This window comes from Bufo gargarizans, chromosome 8, assembly GCF_014858855.1.
Source record: "Bufo gargarizans isolate SCDJY-AF-19 chromosome 8, ASM1485885v1, whole genome shotgun sequence".
Taxonomy (NCBI): Eukaryota; Metazoa; Chordata; class Amphibia; order Anura; family Bufonidae; genus Bufo; species Bufo gargarizans.
Window position 1 is genome coordinate 177,226,784 of NC_058087.1, and position 24,522 is coordinate 177,251,305.

The 24,522-nt window shown below is 46.0% G+C and overlaps 1 protein-coding gene across 1 annotated transcript; it reads right to left on the minus strand.

The window, feature by feature from the left end:
• ECI1 (enoyl-CoA delta isomerase 1) lies at nt 1-23,814 on the minus strand. The gene is made up of 7 exons (XM_044304825.1): nt 23,734-23,814; nt 15,916-16,020; nt 14,520-14,647; nt 5,189-5,335; nt 4,557-4,678; nt 2,440-2,618; nt 1-707 (listed from the first exon to the last, which is right to left on the minus strand). The coding sequence occupies exons 1-7, from the start codon at nt 23,783-23,785 to the stop codon at nt 544-546; spliced, it is 897 nt and encodes a 298-aa protein (XP_044160760.1). The 5' UTR covers nt 23,786-23,814; the 3' UTR covers nt 1-543.
• Nucleotides 23,815-24,522: the final 708 nt, after the last annotated feature.

Here is a 24,522-nt window from a genome sequence, read left to right on the forward strand (position 1 = left end):
GAAATTTACAATGGTTTATTACAGCTGAGGCCGTTTTGCAGTGATTGAAATTCTTTAGTAAATAGATGAAAAGTTTCTGAACTTTACTTCACCATTTTGTTTTATTCTTTTCATTAGTACAAAAGTCACACCCTGTACAGGCACTACAAATAAGCACATTTCTGCAGAATTATAATGTCAGTTTTCTTAGAACGGTGGCTGGTAAAGCATGCGGTACAAAACCTCCTACACAGAATGTATGTGCACAAACTGGGCTGGGGGTAAGGACACAAGGAGATTTAAAACCCATTTTGCTACTCCCTAACATTTATACACATTCTCCCATCATTTTTTGATGTCCTAGAACACTGTGCCCTGACCATCGGGGGTTACAGTCCGTACACAGCTGGCACAAGCGAACTCTGTTAACAGAATTATACCACTCTATACCTTCACAGACTTTAACCAATTAGACAAGTGAACGGAAACCTCCACCTTTTAATTGCTATAGCTTTTTTTTTTATTTTATCTATGGCTTACAAATTCAAGGATCAACCTTGCTTGCTACTTTTTCTGTTTCAGTCTGTCCATGTAGACCTGCAAAGACTTCTGGATGGAGTCTCTCGTGATAAAATTGACAAAATTGTTAATATCAGCTTCCTGCTGTTTAACTAGTCTGTCGATTGTGGGTTTACGCATCATGGATTTGGTGAGCTGACGGGCATGATCTGTGCGGGAGGAGAGAAAAAACAACAAAGATATGTCACACTGACTCCTGCATGAAGAATGAGTTGTATGCAAGCGCTTGTCAAACAAGAAATGAATAGCATACTGGCTGGCCAGGAGCACTGCTAAGAAGAAAAATAAAATGCCTAGGAAAACTGTGACTTAAAGGGGTTGTCCTGGTTCAGAGCTAAACCCAGATACAACCCGTTCTGCTCTCATTCACCATGAATGAGTGGAGCATTGGACCTTTTTACGCTCCGATGCTCTCCCTTGCCCTGCGCGGATTCATACTGAATCTTGAGATCTAGTGACCTACTGGGTTCTCAATGGGTAAGGTAGGCGCAGGCTTCCCGGTGACATCACCGGCACTAATGGGTGGGCTTTAGCGCTGTCCTAGCCTGTTTTTAGCCGATAACAAACAGCCCTTGCCCTGCGAGATTCAGAGCAGGGCGAGGGGGAGCATAGTAGGCTCCAATGCTCCACTTATTTGTGGTTAATAAATGCAGATCGGGTTATGTCCGGGTTCAGCTCTGAACCTGGAGAACCCCTTTAAAGGGGTATTCTGGTTACATTAAGTTATCCCCTATACACAGGTTAGGGGATAACAATTAGATCGGTGGGGGTCCTATAGCTCGGATTCCCACAGCAATTACGAGAAAGGGGGCCCAGTAACCCCTGCAGTGGCCGGTCGGGCATGTGCGCAGCCGCTCCATTCAGTTCTATGGCAGTTCTGGAAATAGCCGAGTACAGTCCTTGGCTATCTTCGAAACTCCCGTAGAAATGAATGGAGCGGCCAAATGCATGCTCGGCTGGCTGCTCCGTTCATTTCAGGGGGCTGCAGGCGGTACGGCGCCCACGTTCTCATGATTGGTGGGGGTCCTGTTGTTAGGAACTCCACCGATCTAATAGTTATCCACTATGCCAGGGATCAGCAACCTTCGGCACTCCAAGTGTGGTGAAACTACGACTCCCAGCATGCACACTTGCTTGGCTGTTCTCAGAACTCCCACAGAAGTGAATAGAGCATGCTGGGAGTTGTAGTTTCACAACAGCTGGAGTGCCGGAGGTTGCTGACCCCTGCTCTAACCTGTCGAAAGAGGATAACTAAATACTCCTTTAATTCTTGGTATTGGTGGGAGACCCAGAGGTCAGACCAAAACCAATCCTTGTGTCCTGGCATATCCTGGCAATAGACAACAACATGACATTAGAAAATGGGACAACCAATTTAAAATAGTTTTCTGTGCTCTAAACAAAATGTGGGTGATATAAGGGTAAGTGCACTATAAATGTTTTGTTTTATACATTTTGACCCATTTGCAAATGTTTTTAAGGATTAGAAAGCCTTTGAGTGTATATCCCAATAGCATAAAGGCCCACACAGAATATTTAATCCTGTAGACAACATAAAATCAGGCTGGCTGGATGATAAACTTAGTGCATGGCCAGACACTTTTTGTCAGCTTTATACCACCCATTGGTTGGCCTACTTTTCAACAGAATTTTGTGTTAAAAGTTGGTCGTTATGCCCTTTCTAACTAAGTCGCCCCCGTGGCAAGCTAGGTGTGGTGGATTCCTCTAAAACAGGATACAAAATTGTGCCAAACTTTTTTTGTTGCATGTGTAAATTTTGTGTGCAGCCACTACAATATCATATAGACTTCTTTTATGTTGCAGTACTAATACATCATAAAATACAAGGTGCACCAGGAATTATATATCATTAGTCTTTACCTGGAATGGAAAACCACTGGGTCATGGCGGCAGCTGCTGTGCTCTGTACCTTATCCTCTGGAACTAGCATATCTACAAGACCGATTTTATGTGCTTCTGGGGCAGAATACATTTGCCCAAGCTGGAGGGACTGTTCAGTCACACGATTACCTACAATGTTAATCATGGTGTCCTTGAACCTGAAAGGAAGAAATATAGAAGTTGTGTATACCCACATAAAAACGCACTACAAATCACACAAACACAATTTATTAAAGGTATTTTCTATGATATTACATTGATAGCCTATTCAACCCCCACCCACTAATAAGCGTCAGCTCCTTCACTGGTGTAGTAGCACATGTCCGGTACCGCAGTTCAGCTCCGTTCAGTAGAATGGGATTAGCTGCAGTACCAGACAGTCCTACGCTCTAGGACAGGGATGGCCAACCTGTGGCTCTCCAGCTGTTGCAAAACTACAACTCCCAGCATGCAAAACTGCCTACAGCTATCAGCCTACAGGGCGGCATGGTGGGAATTGTAGTTTTACAACAGCTGGAGAACCACAGGTTGGCCATCCCTGCTCTAGTATATAGCTGTGTAAGATACTGCAGAGGTACTCCTGATTGAGTGTCCTAGAGGTCCACTGTTACAAAAATGACAGCCTCTCCCCAGATCAGGCCATGTAAAGTTATGGAATGTCACGGTGCGGTTCACCGTGACGTGGTTTGCCGTGCAGGCTGGCTGCACGCCTTGTGCGTACTGGCTGCGGGTGATTCTGTGTAGGCTGGTTGCTTTTGGTTGCGTGCTGGTCACGGTATCTGGTGTGAACCTGCCCGTGTGTGTACCCCCTTTGGCTGTATCGTCTCCCTGTGGGTACGTCAGGTTTGTTGCGCTCTTGCGTACTGGCTGCGGTGTTCTGTGCATGCTGCTTGCTAGTGGCAACGTCCTGTATCGCAGCTAGGTATGCTGTGGTTTCTGGTTACCCCTGACCTGATTTTGTACCTCCTTGTTTGGTTCTGATGGGATTAACCTCCCCTGCTCGATTCCTGGGTGTGTCCTTTCAGGTGCGCTTGTTAGGCTGCTATTTCTGCCTTTGAGCGTGGAGTGTTGGGGGTCAGTCTGTTCTGTCTTAGGGGCGTTTCACCCTTCGGCTCTGTCTGTCTACGTTTGTCTTGCCAGGTTTTGCCCTTTGCTGCTTACCCAAGGGGTCCTACCATCTACACCTCGGTATGTTCCGCCTGGTTCTGTATTGTCTGTCTTCGGGCCCTGTACCTTGCCTTGTATCTGTATAGCCTAGCAGAGCTTATCTGCGTCTGATCTATGTTCCTGTTTTTGTTTGTCTGGCAGTCAACTGCTTCTGGTGTTCCGTTCATGGCTGTCCATGTCCACCTTCGTAAGAGTGTTCCTGTGTTCCCCAGAGGGGAAATGCCCATATGCCCTTATTCTGTTCAGCTCTGCCTGGGGCCACTTTGCTTCTATTGCTTGCGGCGCAGGTAACTGCTTCTGTCTCTGCTCTGCCTGTTCTGTGCAGCTCTTCCTGGGGTCGCCTTGCTTCTATTGTGCTTGGGGCGCAGGTATCTGCTTCTGTCTCTGTTCCGTTCGGCCTGTCTGTCTGTGGACTCAATGTACTGTCGGTACCTTGTCTGGTATCTCCGTGTCGCCTCATCCTACTGACTCGGTTTACACTCTGGAGTAGCCCCTGGCAACTACCTTCGGCCCAAGCCTATCTTCACCATCTGAGGCTCTAGTGAAGACCAGGTAGCTGCTTAGTTACGCCGCTCCAGAGTATTGCTAGTCAGTGGCGCAGTGGGTCCACACCCACTGATTTGTTTCAATACATTGAGGTCTTATGTTATAGTCATTGTCACGAGTCTTGGTTCCTTTGTAATAAATTATGTGGTCCTTGGCTTGTTTTGCTTGTATCCTGCCCACATGGTGTCTCTGGGGTCCGCCTGGGACCCCCAGCACGTGACATGGAAAAGCCCCCTTTAAAGTTTGTCTCAAAACTAAATACATTCACACAAAGCAAACTTGTAATTATATGAACAATAGACAAGATCAGATTCCAGACACGCCTTCTCAGCTCAAAAGAAACAAACATACTATTAATGTATTCCCGCAAATTTACACATTACCAGAATGGAGCAACTATGCCCAGTTGGGTCTCGTTCAAGCCAATGGCGAATTTAGGATCGTCAGCCATAATTCGGTAATCACAACACATGGCCATGAGGCACCCGCCAGCAGGACTTGAACCCTGTGAAATATAAGATTGTGATTAGTTCTTCTAAATATGGAATCATTATTGCTACTAAGGTTTTGCTGCGATATTTGGTGCTTGCTGGGGAGATTTGTATGCCATACACAAGTACGCATCAGATGTGCAATTAACGCCTCAAGCACACGACCGTGTGCCCGTATATTCGTCACTTAAATGGGTCCGCAATTCGTGAGATACGGTGTGAAACCGAGGCATGGATCGGCACTCGTAATGCTTCAATGGGTTTTCTATCAGTGCCTTCGCACAGCAAAAAAGTAGTGCATGCGAATGGGTCCACAGACTGCAGGCACCTTGTCAGTGCCTATGCATTGCAGACCGCAATTAGTGGTCTGCAGCACAGGGACAGCATGAGGCGTGTACATGAGGTCTAATTGGAGAGAAACATGGCGATCATTACACTCACCCAACAATGCACATTAATTTAACACTATATATATATATATATATATATCTCGCACATGACAATAGGAGACAAATTACTCTTACATTGACAGCTGCGATGGTCACCATATTGGACCCATATAACTTCAACCACATTTCCTGCACAGCTCTCCAGAACGCAGCATAGTGCTCAGCACTTTTTCCACACATCTCTGTGATGTCCAGCCCAGCAGAGAAGATTTTGGGAAATGCCTGAAAGTAAATGGTGAAAAAAAAAATCTATACATAAAAACTTATTAAGTAAAAGCTTTATAGAAATAGGAAAAACATAATGGACAGCTCCTGAACAAGAAAACAGTTAAGGATCATCGCTGTGCTGAAGGTAGCTGTTGAGATGTCTTTCATATCATAAAATAGGAGTTGATGCTACATGAGGAATTGCCTTCATGGAAATCATGGTGGTCAGTACAGCTCGGGTAGGGTATGCTGTCAAAATCCACTGCAATTTCTTCCACAGTTGTTCACTTTGAATGCCGCTGACCAGTTTGACGCTTAGCTCCATTGAATGGAGCTAAATTGCAAGCAGACACCCACCATGGCTTTAAGCAGCATCTGACCAAACAACGCGCCAAGACACGTAGGACATGTCGCTTCTTGCCGTGGTCACAGCTTTGAACCGCCAGCCAGCGAATTTCAGAGCTGTCTGTGCCAGAATTTGACCAGCAAAGTCCACCGGGTATTCGCTGTAGCAACCAGAATGTTACAAGGAGTAACAGGGGGTGTTGCCATTACACCGAGGGGCTCTGCCCTCCCTGCTCTACACTTTGATTTACAGGACCAGGCAGTGAAAACATCATCACGCCTGACCCTGTCATTCAAAGTGCAGAAGGTGCGGCAGTTGCAGAGAGAGCAGAGCATCTAGGTGTAATGGCAACACCCCCGTTGCTCCTAGAGGCTAATTTGCATATATTAAAACACTTTTCTCAGCAATGAGGGGGGAACATATGAATATGGGACCAACATAGATGCCTTCAGCTGCCAAGTGCACATGTAACAGGTCAGCCAGTGTCATAGGGACAGATCTGCTGACAGATGCCCTTTAATATATGCTCCAAAAAAACTAACTAGCTTACATGCACATTAATTCAGTGTCTTGTGCTCACCTGGCCAAGGATTCCTACTGTGTGTAAAGCACTATTCACATTTGCGTTGTGGCTTCTATTCATATTGCAAGTCTCAACACTGTGTTGTTTTTATCATATGGATCCCATTTTCGTCTGATGGACCACACTGATTTATAAGGGCATGTTCACATGCGGTAGATGTGTTGCACATACAGTACATCCGAATGGGTATTTTTTGCAGCAAACACCTGGTTTTCTGTAAGCACCATTCAGATAAATGGGACAAACAGAAATTTCTGCATCAAATCTGCCACATGTGAACTTCCAGTAATGTATCTGTGTTCTCAGTAGTCTTAAAGGGGTCAGCTCTGAACACGGACATACCCACATACCCCTAATGACAGCATCTGAGTATTTCATGCTGCGATGCTCTCCTTTGCCTAGCGCTGAATCACGCAGGGAAAAGGCTTTTTATGGAGATCCGGTGACGTACCGGGCTCTCCATAGGGACTGCTAGGCAGAGGCTTCCGCCCAGCAATAAGCCCGATGACATCACCAGCATTAATGGGCCGGCTTTAGCGCTGTTTTACAGGCTTGGGCAGCACTAAAGACCGCCCATCAGAGCCGATGACATCACCGCATACACTGCTGGGCGGAAGCCTCCGATGCTCATATCACAGGAGTCAGAGGGGTAAAAATGTGGGTAGGTCCGGGTTCAGCTCTGATCCCAGGCAACCACTTTAATGGCTGAAATTCTTGCAGTCAGATCTGCCCGAAATGACAAAACAGGCGCCAAAGCAAATGTGAATGTAGCCTAATGAATGTAAAGGACAGCAAGAAAAAACATTCTCTCCTTCACACACTGAAGTAAGAAAAATCCTACTTTAACCCCTTAAGGACCGAGGACGTACCGGTACGCCCTATTTCCCGAGTCCTTAAGGACCGAGGACGTACCGGTACGTCCTGACTTAAAATCTGAATTCCGGCGCCGCGGGGGTTAATCGAAACGGGATTTCGGCTGAAATCATTCAGCCGGCATCCCGTAACAACGCAGGGGGGGTCATTGGACCCCCCCGTATCGGCGATCGCAGAAAACCGCAGGTCAATTCAGACCTGCGGTTTTCTGCGTTTCCGGTCCATTCGGGTGTCCTGTGACCCGATGAACCGGAAAAAGACTGCGATCGGTGGCGTAATTTTACACCACCAATCGCAGTCCGAGGATTTGAGGAGGCGGTGCTGGCCCTGGTGCTGAACGCCGCTGTCCAGGGTGCTGATTGGTGCAGGGGAGAGAGGCGCGAGATTCAAACTTCCTGCGCTCCTCTCTCCCCTCCTCTTCCTGTCCAGCACCCTGACCGTGCAGCATCGTCCAGCACCAGCTCCTGTGTCCCCCTAAATCGGCATCCATCACCCTCCTGCACCCATCGCCACCCAGGTAGGTTAGGGTCAGTGAGGAAGAGGCACCTTTAGGCAGGGATAGAAGGGAAAAGTTAGAAGAAAAAAAAGCACATTTATTACAAACTTTTTTGTTTCAACTTTCAGACCCCAGACCCCCCCTGCCACTTGCCCCCCCCCGCATCCCCCCCACCACCAGCCCCCCCCCCCCACCCACCAACCCCCTCCCCCCACCACCAGCCCCTTCCCCCACCACCACTTTTTTTCTGCGTGCGCTGACTGGCCGGCACTTTTTAGCGTCCGTCCACTGTTAGCGCATCGCCCGCCCCACCACCCCTGATCAGCGTTGAACCGCTGATCAGCAAGTTTGAACTTTTTTTTTTTTTTTTTTCCTAACACTTGCCCATTTTTTTTGCCTGGACTTTTTAGTACGTGAACACCCGTGCCCCCACACACACGCACATAGAATAAAGGTTTACACGCACGCACATACACACGCACACACACACACCCATGGCCCGCCGGGTGTTCTCGGCCGAGGAGGCATACGCCCAGATTGCCTCCGACTCTGAGAGCCCCAGTGAGGATGAGGATGACCCCACGTTCCTTTTGTCATCCGCATCCTCCTCATCATCATCGGATGACGATGAGCCACCAAGGCAGCGGAGACGCCGCCAGGCGGAGCCAGGGGCCACACATGCTAGGGATCCTGTGGCCCACCCTAGTACGAGCCGCCCTGGGGTTCGTACTGCTTTCCCGGCCCACCAAATAAGTTCACCGGAGCCCCCTGCCGATGAACTTAGCTGGTGTCCCCCAGTGGACTTTGAGCCTGAGATTCCGGATTTCGCTGGCAATCCTGGAATCCAGATTCCCACAGTGGGGTTTACTGAAATAGACTTTTTTAGTTTTTTTTTTTCAGTAACCCACTGGTGAATTTGATGGTGGAGCAGACGAATCTGTACGCCCAACAGTTCGTCGCTCAAAACCCAGGCTCAGTTTTGGCTAGACCCGGTGGCTGGACGCCGGTCAGTGCAGCCGAGATGAGGACATTTTGGGGCCTCGTGCTGCATATGGGTCTAGTCCAGAAACCCAGTGTCAGGCAATACTGGAGTGGGGACGTCCTGTACCAGACACCACTGTACAGTATGGTCATGACACGTCACCGGTTTGAGGCCATCCGGAAATGTCTGCATTATTCCGATAATGCAGCATGTCCACCCCGAGGTGATCCTGCCTATGACCGGCTGTATAAGATACGGCCGGTCATCGATCACTTTGGGGCCACATTTCAGCAGGCCTACGTACCTGGAAGGGAGGTCGCGGTTGATGAGTCTCTCGTTGCGTTCAAGGGGAGACTCAGTTTCCGCCAATACATTCCCACAAAGCGGGCGAGGTATGGCGTGAAGCTATACAAAATTTGTGAGAGTACCTCAGGGTACACTTACAAATTTCGTGTGTACGAGGGGCGAGATTCCCGTATTCAACCCCCAGAATGTCCCCCCACTCTGGGTGTTAGCGGGAAACTCGTGTGGGACCTTATGTACCCACTGCTGGATAGTGGTTACCACTTGTACGTGGATAACTTTTATACCAGCATTCCCTTGTTCAGGTCCCTTGCCGCCAGATCCACGTTCGCTTGTGGGACCGTGCGGAAAAATCAACGCGGCCTCCCTGCCTACCCCCTCCAGGTACCTATCCCCAGGGGTGAGACCCGTGCACTTACCAGTGGAAACCTGTTGCTGGTCAGGTATAAGGACAAGAGGGATGTCCTTATGCTGTCCACAATCCACGGTAACAGCACCACCCCAGTCCCTGTGCGAGGTACCGCGGCAACGGTCCTCAAGCCCGATTGTAGCGTCGACTACAATCGGTATATGGGAGGAGTTGATCTCTCTGATCAAGTCCTCACGCCATATAACGCCATGCGCAAAACCCGGGCATGGTACAAAAAAGTTGCGGTCTACTTGGTGCAGGTTGCCATGTACAACTCTTTTGTACTATCCCGAAGCGCTGGCAGCACAGGGACATTTCTCCAATTCTATGAGGCAGTCCTCAAGGACCTGATCTTTTCGGACCGGGAAAGAGCAGGCCGGAGTACCTCGGGAACTGGAGGCGCCCGGATCGTCCCTGGCCAACACTTTCAAGGTGTGGTCCCCCATACTGGAAAGAAGGGACGAACCCAAAAAAAGTGCAGAGTGTGTCACAAGAGGGGGATACGGAAGGACACCACCACTCAATGTGACACGTGCCCCGATCATCCGGGCCTCTGCATTATCGATTGCTTCAGGGAGTATCACACTTCCATGGAGTACTAAATTTGTATAATCCCCAACAGTCCACTAGAGAACATAAAACACTATGGCTCTCAGACTTTGGAGACACGAAAACAATTTTTCTTTCCCCAAAAAATATTAGTTTTAGTGCAGGCATCCTCAAACTGCGGCCCTCCAGATGTTGTAAAACCATAACTCCCAGCATGCCCAGACAACCTACAGCCATCATCAGGGCATGGTGGGAATTGTAGTTTTACAACATCTGGAGGGCCACAGTTTTAGGATGCCTGCTTAGTGTCTCCAAAGTCTGAGAGCCATACATATTGGGCATCGTCGCGTGCGTAAAAGTCGTCGCTATAAAAATAACTTTTTACCAAACGCCTCGGATGAACGGTGTTAAAAATATAAAATAAAAACGGTGCCAAAACACCTATTTTTGGGCAAAATTTAAATTTAAATCCATTTTGCCGGTAATAAAGCAAGGGTTAACAGCCAAACAAAACTAAACATTTATTGCCCCAATTCTGTAGTTTGCAGAAACACCCCATATGTGGTCGTAAATGGCTATATAGCCGCACGGCAGGGCATAGAACGAAGGGAACTCCATACGGTTTCTGAAAGGCAGATTTTGATGGACAGTTTTTTTTTTACACCATGTCCCATTAGAAGCCCCCCCTGATGTAGCCTAGACTAGAAACTCCAAAAAAGTGACCCCATCTAAGAAACTACACCCCTCAAGGTATTCAAAATTTACTTTACAAACTATGTTAACCCTTTAGGTGTTCCACAAAACTAAATAGCGAATGTAGAAACAATTTTAGAATTTAATTTTTTTGTTACATTGCCTCAAAAAGAGTAATATAGAGCAACCAAAAATCAAATTTACCCCAAAAATAGTCCCAAAACAACAACCACCTTATCCCGTAGTTTCCTAGATGGGGTCACTTTTATGGAGTTTCTACTCTAGGGGGGCATCAGGGGGCTTGAAAGGGTACATGGTGTAAATAAACCAGTCCAGCAAAATCTGCCTTCCAAAAACCATATGACGTTCCCCTTCTTCTATGTCCTGCCGTTTAGCCAAATAGTAGTTTACCACCACATATGGGGTGTTTCTGCAAACTACAGAATCAGGGCAACCCATTTTGAGTGTTGTTTGGCAGTTAACCCTTGTTTTACTCCTGGAAAAAACTGATTATATTGGAAAATTTTCCAAAAAATAGAAATTTCAAAATTGTTTCTCCATCTGCCATTAACTCTTGTGGAACACCTAAAGGGTTAACAAAGTTTGTAAACCCAGTTTTGAATACCTTGAGGGGTGTACTTTCTTAGATGGAGTCACTTTTTTGAAATTTCTATTCTAGGGGTGCAACAGGGGGCTTCAAATGGGACATGGTATAAACAAAACCAGTCCTGCAAAATCTGCCTTCCAAAACCCATATGGTGTTCCCCTCCTTCTATGTGCTACCGTTCAGCCAAACAGTAGTTTACGACCACATATGGGGTGTTTCTGCAAACTACAGAATCAGGGCAACCCATTTTGAGTGTTGTTTGGCAGTTAACCCTTGTTTTACTCCTGGAAAAAATTGATTATATTGGAAAATTTTCCAAAAAATAGAAATTTCAAAATTGTTTCTCCATCTGCCATTAACTCTTGTGGAAGACCTAAAGGGTTAATAAAGTTTGAAAAAACAGTTTTGAATACCTTGAGGGGTGTAGTTTCTAGAATGGGGTCATTTTTGGGAGGTTTCTATTATCTAAGCCTCACAATATGACTTCAAACCTGAACTGGTCCATAAAAAGTGGGATTTTGAAGATTTCTCAAAAATTTCAAAATTTGCTTCTAAACTTCTAAGCCTTGTAACATCCCCAAAAAATAAAAAGGAGATTTTTGTATAACTTACCAGTTAAATCTCTTTCTCGCTCTTCCTTGGGGGACACAGACCTTGGGTATAGCTCAGCTCCCTAGGAGGCGTGACACTAAGTAAAACTGTTAAGCCCCTCCTCCATCAGCTATACCCTCAGCCTGGAGATAGAGGCTACCAGTTGCGTGTCCAAGTAGTGAAAGGAAAACAACCAATAACAGGAACAACCAACCAGCAACCCAACGGGGCGCCAAACCATAACCCTGTAACCAAACACAGAAGGGTGGGTGCTGTGTCCCCCAAGGAAGAGCGAGAAAGAGATTTAACTGGTAAGTTATACAAAAATCTCCTTTTCTCGCCCATTTTCCTTGGGGGACACAGACCTTGGGACGTTCAAGAGCAGTCCAAGAAGGGAGGGACCACAAACCCAAGGCGGAACACCACCAGAGCATCAGGAAACCGCTGCCTGCAAAACCAGGCGGCCCAAAGCAGCATCCGCTGATGCATGCGTATGCACTCTATAGAACTTTGTGAAAGTGTGCAGAGAGGACCAAGTGGCTGCCTTGCACAACTGTTCAGCCGAGGCCCGATGCCTCTGCGCCCAGGAAGCACCGACTGCTCTGGTGGAATGAGCAGTGATGCCGAAAGGCGGAGCTCTGCCCTGGGCTCGATAAGCCTCAGACACCGCCAGTTTAATGAAACGGGCAATAGCCACCTTGGAGACCGCCAAACCCTTGCGCGAACCCTCCGGAACCAAAAACAGGGAGTCCGTGCGCCGAAAGGATCCGGTGACCTCCAAGTAAATCCTCAACGCCCTGACCACATCCAGACGGTGCAGTTCCCGTTCTCTGGGGTGGGAAGGAGAGGGACAGAGCGACGGAAGGACGATGTCCTCATTGATGTGAAAGGCGGAAACCACCTTTGGCAGGAAGGTCGGGACAGGCCGAAGCACAACCTTATCCTGGTGGAAGACCAGGAAAGGGTCGGAGCAAGAAAGAGCCGCTAACTCCGACACCCGTCGGAGAGACGTGATGGCCACAAGAAAGATGACCTTGCAGGACAGAAGACGAAGGGAGACTTCCCGTAAAGGCTCGAAGGGGGCGGATTGGAGCGCCGAGAGCACCACATTCAGGTCCCAGGAAGGAACTGGAGGGCGGTACGCCTCAGAAGAACGTCAGGAGTAGAGATGGAGCAGATCAGCAGCAGCAGAGAGCAGCAACAACAGTGAGCCAGCAGATAGCGCCCACAGAAGCCGAGCGATGTACACAGGAGTTTAGAGTCCCCCACCGTGTCTCAGCTTCCTGTCAGGAGTGAGGAAGCGCGGGAAATCTCAGCAGAATCGCGGGGAAAACAAGCTCCGCCCCCTCCAGCGCTTGCTCCGCCCCCAACAGGACGCGCGCGTAAGCCACGCCCCCTGCTGCCGAAAATGCTCTCAGGGCTAAGAAGAAGCCAGATGCCAGAAAATAAAGGGCCCGCAGGCCCCTGGAGTGCGGCGATTTGCCCAGGTGGGTGACCCTCTGCCACCAAGTCCCCTGTTTCGCCGAGAAACAAGCTCCACCGCGATCTGCCCATGTCGGGCATAAGCCCCGCCCCCCGATCGGAACGGAGCGGGCGGCGGCGGGAAGGGAGAGAGGGAGAGAGAATGCCGGGCTGAAGAAAGCAGCGTGGGGGGAACGGCGTGGAGGAAGGCGGCCCCCCTGCTGAGGATAACGCGGCCCCCCTGCTGAGGATAACCTGAGGGGAGCTGGGGAGGGTCTGCTTGAGCGCTCAGAATAAGCGACCACGGGTGCCCCCCTTACCCAGAGGGGTAGGTGCTGCAAATAGGGACGGGGTATGGGCTGGAATAGCCATCTCACCGAACGACGTCTTCACCCTCAGTTCCTTCCAGCAGGGTCGCCCCTTCAGCCACTGGCACCGCAGTGGCAGGAAGCTGGTAGAGGGGCTTGGCGTGCGGGCGACCCCCCTAGCTGGCGGGATGTAGGGGAGCCATTGCTGCCCAGATCCTCCTATTGCTTCTGTGGGGGAGGCAGCAGTGCAGATAAATTGGCACTGGCGCAGCTCAACCCCGGGAGAGCAGAGAGGTCCATGCGTCTCTGGTATCCCTAGGAAAAAGTAAAATAACAAAAATAGAAAAATAAAATATCAAGGAGAAAACAGCCCTGCAGTAGCAGGGAGTGTCTTGCCTCCTTGGACACTAAGCTAAAACTGGTAGCCTCTATCTCCAGGCTGAGGGTATAGCTGATGGAGGAGGGGCTTAACAGTTTTACTTAGTGTCACGCCTCCTAGGGAGCTGAGCTATACCCAAGGTCTGTGTCCCCCAAGGAAAATGGGCGAGAAATATCATTCCCAAAATGCTACAAACATGAAGTAGACATATGGGGAATGTAAAGTCATCACAATTTTTGGGGGTATTACTATGTATTACAGAAGTAGAGAAACTGAAACTTTGAAATTTGCTAATTTTTCAAAATTTTTGGTAAAAAATGTATTTTTTTATGCAAAAAAATTAACTTTTTTGACCCAATTTTAGCAGTGTCATGAAGTACAATATGTGACGAAAAAACAATCTCAGAACGGCCTGGGTAAGTCGAAGCGTTTTAAAGTTATGAGCACTTAAAGTGACACTGGTCAGATTTGCAAAAAATGGCCTGGTCCTTAAGGTGAAAATGAGCCTGGTCCTTAAGGGGTTAATGTATGTCAGTGATGTCAAATGAAAGGGAATATAATATATGCATCACATAATGGTACAGTACGGTAGTGTAGTGTAGGCACTTGTAATACGCACAGAAGTCAGGATGAGTCCCCGGCAGCCACGGTCTATTTCCAGCTTCTCCAGACTAATAGAGAATTCTGTAAGAAAGTCCAGGCTGAGGCTATTCACTGGAGGGTTCTTCATTTTCATGACTGCCACCCCTGAGAAAAAGACAAAGCGACATTATTTCTTCCTGATCAGAAACATGACACTTCGGCTGTGGCCTTTGATCAAAAAGCAAACCACCCCGAGCAGCAACCTGATCAGGATCTAGTGGCAAGCTGCTCTGTGCTCTTATTATTCAGTGATAAGCAGGGGCGTAGCTAAAGGCTCATGGGCCCTGGTGCAAGAGTTAAGGCTTGGGCCCCCCTTCCCTCAGTGCTTTGTGTGTCTTCTTATGCAGCACAAGGGTCTTTGGGCCCCCTCAGGCTCCTGGGCCCGGTAGCGACTGCTACCTCTGCACCCCCTATAGCTACGCCCCTGGTGATAAGGATGGAGGTGAACCCATCCCATCATGGAAGCCTCCCCATAGGCACTCGGGAACATTCACTACAGCCGTACTCCAGAACAGTTTTCTGGCAAACAAAAGTTGCAGATTTTTGCACAAAAAGGCAATTCGCTCAAAATTGTGTCATCCTATACCATAATTTATCATAAATTATAATTAAAATCTACGCCAGAACACTGCATAGATGTCATTTTTTGGTGCATAAGATGCAATAAATAAACAGATCTGTGCCTCTTAATAAATAAATTGGGCACATCTTACACAAGACGCGGCACACTACATGGAATTTGTTTGTTAAATGGCATCTGTCAGCAGTTTTGTACCTATGACACTGGCTGACCTGTTACATGTGCACTGTAGCTGAAGCCATCTGTGTTGGTCCCATGTTCATATGTGCCCGCATTGCTGAGAAAAATGAGGTTTTAATATATGCAAATGAGCCTCTAGGAGCAACGGGGGCGTTGCCATTACACCTAGAGGCTCTGCTCTCTCTGCAACTGCCGCCCCCTGTGCACTTTGATTGACAGGACCAGACAGGGGAAAATTCATAACACCTGGTCCTGTCAATGAAAGTGCAGAAGACGCAGCCGTTGTAGAGAAATCTGAGCCTTTAGGTGTAACAGCAACGCCCCAATTGCTCCTAGAGGTTCATTTGCATATATTAAAACATTATTTTTCTCAACAATGCGTGCACATATGAACATGGAACCAACACAGATTCCTTCAGCTGCCAAGCGCACATGTAACAGGTCAGCCAGTGTAATAGGTACAAATCTACGGACAGATGCCCTTTAAGCCCTGCCCATTGCTATAGGACACACCCATTAGCCTATCATATTTGAATCACAAATAGCATTTATAACCCCTCGAACCTTCCCCCCCCATATACAATTATCACTTGATTGTATCTGGAAGCCATACCCGTTGATTCATTCAATTCTACCAAAATCTTGTTGTTGCTGAACGGTCTCCGGCTTTGGTAGTGCTGCCATGACGCCAGGCCACCTCTGTGGACGCAGAATGAACCTGTGGAATTAAGTCATAATGGTCAGCAAACATTATCGCTATAAATGCTTTGCTTTATTTCGGCTAGATTTTCTATGATCACAGGCTGTCTTCTCCATTCGTACACAGAGCTGCTTTCAGAATCCTGCTGGTCGCCCCTGGTAACCGACAACGGTTTATCTCCACCCGCTGTCACTGGTGAGGACAATCAGAGGAGGTCACACGTGTAGACACTTCTATAACTCGTATACGAATGGGATTGCTTCTGCAGCGTGTCCATGGATTCCCGCAAAAATTTCTACAGGAGATCTGCTGGGTGTGAATATGCGCTGTATCCCATGTACCTTGCCGCAGGATCCATATGCAGATTACCACTTACCTGCTTCCATTCTTACATGACCTAGGCCCCCTGCTCCCCATAGACTTTGGCCTGTTTCACACTTGCGTTGTGGCTGTCTGGTTTTGGGATCCAGCATCGGCCCCATTCATCATCAATAAGGACAAAACTGATCAGGATTCATTCCATTCGGGTTTGTTGCGTTTTTTTGCTGCAAGCTGCGGTTTTGGGTCCGGTCTACGGAACAAACCTGATCCAGCATGAAAATTAATGTAAGTCAATAGTGCCAGATCCAGTTTTTTTTGCTAGCTAAAAAAACGGATCCGGCACCCATTGACCTACAATGATTTTCATACCAGATCCGTTTTATTTTTCAATTTAGATTTAAAACAGCCGTATCCGACTGAAACTGATGCATCCAGATGTATTACGGTAGATGGCACGGATCCTCTGCCGGATCTCAAAAACGGAATTAACAACGCAAGTATGAAACAGGCCTTAGGCCTCAGAGTTTCAAAATCTCATCTTTTTTTTACATCAGATACATTTATATTATTATTTTGTAAAAATAAACAATATCATTTTACAAAATTCTTGTGTCATATTCAAAATCTCATCTACACGGCGTGGAAATTGACCTGCGGAGCAGATTTTCACATCCTCAGTATGTCAACCGTTTGTGCGGATCTCACCCTTTGCATTAGATCTGGAGCAAATCCACAACACGTGTGAATTTGGTACCGAAACACAGCGAAACCTGCACAAAAAATCTGCTTCAACTACACGGCTGTGTGCATGTACTCTAAGGCCCCTTTCACACGAGCGAATTTTCCGCGCGGGGCAATGCGTGACGTGAACGCACATGGACGCCATCTGTGTTTTGCTGATCCGCAAAACACACAACTGTCGTGTGCATGAGGCCTTAAAGGGGTATTCTAGTTAGATTAAGTTAACTCCCTATCCAAAAGATAGGGGATAACTATTTGAGTAGTAGGGGCCCCCCGTACCGTCTGTGAAATGAACGGAGCAGAAGGTTGCACATGCGCTCCATTCAATTCTATAGGAATTCCGAAGACAGACGAGTACAGCAGTCCAATATCTCCGGAACTCCCATAGAAATTAATGGAGTGGCCGCACTTATGTGGTACGGGCCCCTTCATTTTCGTGATTGGAGGGGGTCCCAGCGGTAAGGCCCCCATCGGTCTAGTAGTTTATAATTTAATGATCTAACTACTAAAGACTTGCAGCGCACTGTACGTTTCTGACCATCACAAAAATAACAGGAACCTGACAAAAAATTAAGATTTCCAGCACACCTCAGCCGTGTTAGCCCCCCCATATCAAAATTTTTGAACAAAATATGTGCAGTTGGTTAGATCTTTGTTAGATCAGGTTAGATCAATTGTTCTTTGCGTTAGATCTCATACAGAAGTAGAGATATTAACAGTTATTTGCAGGGGGGGCTAACCCGTCATCAGCCCCCCCTTATCAAAAAATTGACCAAACAATTAGCTATTTTGGAAGATATTTGTTAGATCAGGTATGATCAACTAGTTGTTTTGTTAGATCTCACATAATTGCAGACTTATTAAGTGATTAATGAGGGGGGGCTAGCCCCCCACATGCAATTTTCAGGTAAAATTTGATGCATACTAATAGGCCTTCGTTAGATCCGGTAAGATCAAGTGGTTTCAACGTTAGATCTCATTTAATTACAGAGATATTTCACATAAAAATACAGATATTAGGTAGTATTAAATAGGGGGGCTAGCCCCCCCACATGCAATTTTCAGGTAAAATTTGATGCATACTAATAGGCCTTCGTTAGATCCGGTAAGATCAAGTGGTTTCAACGTTAGATCTCATATAATTACAGAGATATTTCACATAAAAATACAGATATTAGGTAGTATTAAATAGGGGGGCTAGCCCCCCCACATGTAATTTTTTGGTAAAATTTGATGCATACTAATAGGCCTTCGTTAGATCCGGTAAGATCAAGTGGTTTCAACGTTAGATCTCATATAATTACAGAGATATTATGGATATTTGGTATTACGTCAGGGGGGGCTAGCCCCCCCCACATGCAATTTTCTGGTAAAATTTGATGCAGACTAATAGGCCTTCGTTAGATCCGGTAAGATCAAGTGGTTTCAACGTTAGATCTCATTTAATTACAGAGATATTTCGCATAAAAATACAGATATTAGGTAGTATTAAATAGGGGGGCTAGCCCCCCCACATGCAATTTTCTGGTAAAATTTGATGCATACTAATAGGCCTTCATTAGATCCGGTAAGATCAAGTGGTTTCAACGTTAGATCTCATATAATTTCAGAGATATTATGGATATTTGGTATTACGTCAGGGGGGGCTAGCCCCCCCACATGCAATTTTCAGGTAAAATTTGATGCAGACTAATAGGCCTTCGTTAGATCCGGTAAGATCAAGTGGTTTCAATGTTAGATCTCATTTAATTACAGAGATATTTCACATAAAAATACAGATATTAGGTAGTATTAAATAGGGGGGCTAGCCCCCCCACATGCAATTTTCAGGTAAAATTTGATGCATACTAATAGGCCTTCATTAGATCAGGTAAGATCAAGTGGTTTCAACGTTAGATCTCATATAAATACAGAGATATTATGGATATTTGGTATTACGTCAGGGGGGGCTAGCCCCCCCATAATGCAATTTTAAGGTAAGATTTGATGCAGGCTTATAGGCCTTCGTTAGATCCGGTAAGATCAAGTGGTTTCAACGTTAGATCTCATTTAATTACAGAGATATTTCACATAAAAACACAGATATTAGGTAGTATTAAATAGGGGGGCTAGCCCCCCCACATGCAATTTTCGGGTAAAATTTGATGCAGACTAATAGGCCTTCGTTAGATCCGGTGAGATCAAGTGGTTTCAACGTTAGATCTCATTTAATTACAGAGATATTATGGATATTTGGTATTTTACGTCAGGGGGGGGCTAGCCCCCCCACATGCAATTTTCTGGTAAAATTTGATGCAGACTAATAGGCCTTCGTTAGATCCGGTAAGATCAAGTGGTTTCAACGTTAGATCTCATTTAATTACAGAGATATTTCACATAAAAACACAGATATTAGGTAGTATTATTAAATAGGGGGGCTAGCCCCCCCACATGCAATTTTCTGGTAAAATTTGATGCAGACTAATAGGCCTTCGTTAGATCAGGTAAGATCAAGTGGTTTCAACGTTAGATCTCATATAATTATAGAGATATAAATATTTGGTATTACATAAGGGGGAACTAGCCCCCCCATATGCAAATTTCAGGTAAAATTTGTTGCAGACTAAGGCTACTTTCACACTAGCGTTCATAGGTCCGTTCGTGAGCTCGGTTTGAAGGGGCTCACGAGCGGACCCGAACGCTTCCGTCCAGCCCTGATGCAGTCTGAATGGAGCGGATCCGCTCAGACTGCATCAGTCTGGCGGCGTTCAGCCTCCGCTCCGCTCGCCTCCGCACGGACAGGCGGACAGCTGAACGCTGCTTGCCGCGTTCGGGTGACCTCCTGGCCGTGCGGAGGCGAGCGGATCCGTTCAGACTTACAATGTAAGTCAATGGGAACGGATCCGCTTGAAGATGACACCATATGGCTCAATCTTCAAGCGGATCCGTCCCCCATTGACTTTACATTGAAAGTCTGAACGGATCCGCTCAGGCATCTTGCGCACTAAGAAATTTTTCTAAGTTATTAATGCAGACGGATCCGTACTGAACGGAGCCTCCGTCTGCATTAATATGATCGGATCCGTTCAGAACGGATCCGATCAAGCGCTAGTGTGAAAGTAGCCTAATAGGCCTTCGTTAGATCTGGTAAGATCAAGTGGTTTCAACGTTAGATCTCAAATAATTACAGAGATATTTCACATAAAAACACAGGTATTAGGTAGTCTTCAATAGGGGGGCTAGCCCCCCCACATGCAATTTACTGGTAAAATTAGATTCAGACTAATAGGCCTTCGTTAGATCCGGTAAGATCAAGTGGTTTCAACGTTAGATCTCATTTAATTACAGAGATATTATGGATATTTGGTATTACGTCAGGGGGGGGCTAGCCCCCCCACATGCGATTTTCAGGTAAAATTTGATGCAGATTAATAGGCCTTCGTTAGATCCGGTAAGATCAAGTGGTTTCAAGGTTAGATCTAATTTAATTACAGAGATATTTCACATAAAAACACAGATATTAGGTAGTATTAAATAGGGGGGCTAGCCCCCCCACATGCAATTTAATGGTAAAATTTGATTTAGGCTAATAGGCCTTTGTTAGATCCGGTAAGATCAAGTGGTTTTAATGTTAGATCTCATATGATTACAGAAATATTATGGATATTAGGAATTACATAAGGGGGAGCTAGCCCACCTATTTAATACTTCCTAATATCTGTGTTTTCATTTGAAAAATCTCTGTAATTATTAATTATCTCTGTAAAGATCTAACGTTGAAACCACTTGATCTAACCGGATCTAACGAAGGCCTATTAGCGTGAATGAAATTTTACCAGAAAATTGTATGTGGGGGGCCAGCCCCCCTTATGTAATACCAAATATTTATAATATCTCTGTAATTATATGAGATCTAACGTTGAAACCACTTGATCTTACCGGATCTAATGCAGATCTATTAGTCTGAATCTAATTTTACCACAAAATTGCATGTGGGGGGGGGGGGGGGGGGGGGGGCTAGCCCCCACCCTTATGTAATACCAAATATCCATAATATCTCTGTAATTATATGAGATCTAACGTTGAAACTACTTGATCTTACCGGATCTAACAAAGGCCTATAAGCCTGAATCAAATTTTACCAGAAAAATGCATGTGGGGGGCTAGCCCCCCTATTTAATACTACCTCATATCTGTTTTTTTATGTGAAATATCTCTGTAATTAAATGAGATCTAACGTTGAAACCACTTGATCTTACCGGATCTAACGAAGGCCTATTAGCCTGCATCAAATTTTACCAGAAAATTGCATTATGGGGGGCTAGCCCCCCTAACGTAATACCAAATATCCATTATATCTCTGTAATTATATGAGATCTAACGTTGAAACCACTTGATCTTAGCGGATCTAATGCAGATCTATTAGTCTGAATCAAATTTTACCAGAAAATTGCATGTGGGGGGGGGGGCTAGCCCCCCTATTTAATACTACCTAATATCTGTGTTTTTATGTGAAATATCTCTATAATTATATGAGATCTAACGTTAAAACCACTTAATCTTACCGGATCTAACAAAGGCCTATTAGTCTGCATCAAATTTTACCTGAAAATCGCATATGGGGGGGCTAGCCCCCCCTGACGTAAAATACCAAATATTCATAATATCTCTGTAATTAAATGAGATCTAACGTTGAAACTACTTGATCTTACCGGATCTAACGAAGGCCTATTAGTCTGCATCAAATTTTACCTGAAAATTGCATGTGAGGGGCTAGCCCCCCCTGACGTAATACCAAATATCCATGATATCTCTGTAATTATATGAGATCTAACGTTGAAACCACTTGATCTTACCGGATCTAATGAAGGCCTATTAGTCTGCATCAAATTTTACCAGAAAATTGCATGTGGGGGGGGCTAGCCCCCCTATTTAATACTACCTAATATCTGTATTTTTATGTGAAATATCTCTGTAATTAAATGAGATCTAACGTTGAAACCACTTGATCTTACCGGATCTAACGAAGGCCTATTAGTCTGCATCAAATTTTACCTGAAAATTGCATGTGGGGGGGCTAGCCCCCCCTGACGTAATACCAAATATCCATAATATCTCTGAAATTATATGAGATCTAACGCTGAAACCACTTGATCTTACCGGATCTAACGAAGACCTATTAGTATGCATCAAATTTTACCAGAAAATTGCATGTGGGGGGGCTAGCCCCCCTATTTAATACTACCTAATATCTGTATTTTTATGTGAAATATCTCTGTAATTAAATGAGATCTAACGCTGAAACCACTTGATCTTACCGGATCTAACGAAGGCCTATTAGTATGCATCAAATTTTACCTGAAAATTGCATGTGGGGGGGCTAGCCCCCCCTCATTAATCACTTAATAAGTCTGCAATTATGTGAGATCTAACAAAACAACTAGTTGATCATACCTGATCTAACAAATATCTTCCAAAATAGCTAATTGTTTGGTCAATTTTTTGATAAGGGGGGGCTGATGACGGGTTAGCCCCCCCTGCAAATAACTGTTAATATCTCTACTTCTGTATGAGATCTAACGCAAAGAACAATTGATCTAACCTGATCTAACAAAGATCTAACCAACTACACATATTTTGTTCAAAAATTTTGATATGGGGGGGCTAACACGGCTGAGGTTTCCAGCACACATCTCTGTGCCGTGCCAAAGGGTTTGATCTCTCTAGAAGAACCCTTTTAGTCCGGAAATCCGCCTTCACCTGTAGATTAGAAATTTCTGCAACTGTCCGTGTAATGTGAATGGGGCTTGTGGAAATCCATGCACATGGCGAGGAAATAACCCCAGTCAGACATGTTTGATGTCTAATCACTGGGATCTTCTGTGTTCCCTTATATTCAGGCCATGTCATAGGGTGTAAGGCAGGGATGTCAAACTCGTGGCCCTCCAGCTGTTGCAAAACTACAACTCCCATCATGCCTGGGCATACTACAGCTATCGGGGAATGATGGGAGTTGTAGTTTTGAAACATCTGGAGGGCCATGAGTTTGACATCCATGGTGTAAGGGACCCGAGGGTTGCCAAAATGCTGTGTTTGGCGAACCTATCTGCCCTGGAAAGCATCAGCGGCAGCGCTTTCCCATAAAGATGGCTGCCACATCCCGTATACCGCTCCAATATAGGTGGGTGGGTGAGCTGTCATATAGCTGCCCACATGGCGGCCATTTGGAATATACCATGTATTGGGAAATTATATGTCAAACATGGCAAAAGATAAACGTTGTGAGGTAAAAATATCATCCCGACAAGAGTTCTCCTTTATAGACCAATTTCTGATACTTATAAGTCACCACAGCCAAATAATTGCATTTATGGCTACTTTATAACTCAGTCACCAACCCCCTTTACATTGTGAAAGGCCCGCCAACAAGTGACACGACTACATGAGGGGGAGTGTGTCCTCCGGCGATACCGGAGCCTATCGTTAGGGGGCGCTTTTCCATTCACAATGCTGGGGCAGACTGCCCTCTACTGAGGCGGGGGCGTCTGCGGTTCTCAATGTCACTGACTGACTGAGCTGCAGCGGCCGCACAGCGCGGGAAACCGGGGGAGGAGGGGGGAGTTTGGCGCCACTGGAGCGGGCAGTGAGCGCTCGGAAAGTGGCGGTTGGTTAGGGCGGGAACACACGCACCTGATAGAAGCCGGGCGGGAGCCGAGCTCCTCAGTACTGCCAGCGCCGCCATCTTGTGTGACCTTTCCCCCAGCTAGCGGCGCTCTATGGGATTATGCAAGCAAATAGGTTACTCGGACGATAAGGGCGACACCTGGTGGAAGCAGAGGGGCACAACACTGAACAGCTGGTCCGAATTCCAATGGAGATGATGGCTAGATACTAGATAGATAGATTATATATGTGATAGATAAGATTAGATAGAATAGATTAGATAGACTATTGTGAATATTACCACAAAAAGTCCTTCAAATTCACCCGTGTGGGCTGACATTACAGACATCATGGCCGCCACGGTCATCTGACATATCATCGGACCCACAGGATTCAAGTAAACCCCTAATCGGCCATAGTCCTCATGCACACAAACATTTTTTGCCCGTGTCTGTTCCGTTTATTTTTTTTTGCGGTCTGTATGCGGAACCATTCACTTCAATAGGGCTGCAAAAAAAGCAAAACGGAAAAGACTCCATAGTACATAATTGTAGGCATCGCAGACAAGGTTCTATTATGGGCCGGCCGTTCCGTAAAATGTGGAAAGCATACGGCCGGTATCCGTGTTTTGCATATCTGCAATTTGCGGGCTGAAAAACAACGGTCGTGTGCATGAGCCCTTTCTCAGATGGCGGTCATAGATTGCTATGATGTTGTTAGTTCAGGTCACATGACTGATTTTGAAAAACACACTTAAAAAAATCATTGCGTTATCCGCGTGTGGATGCAGTTTTTTTTACGCATCTTTTTTTAACC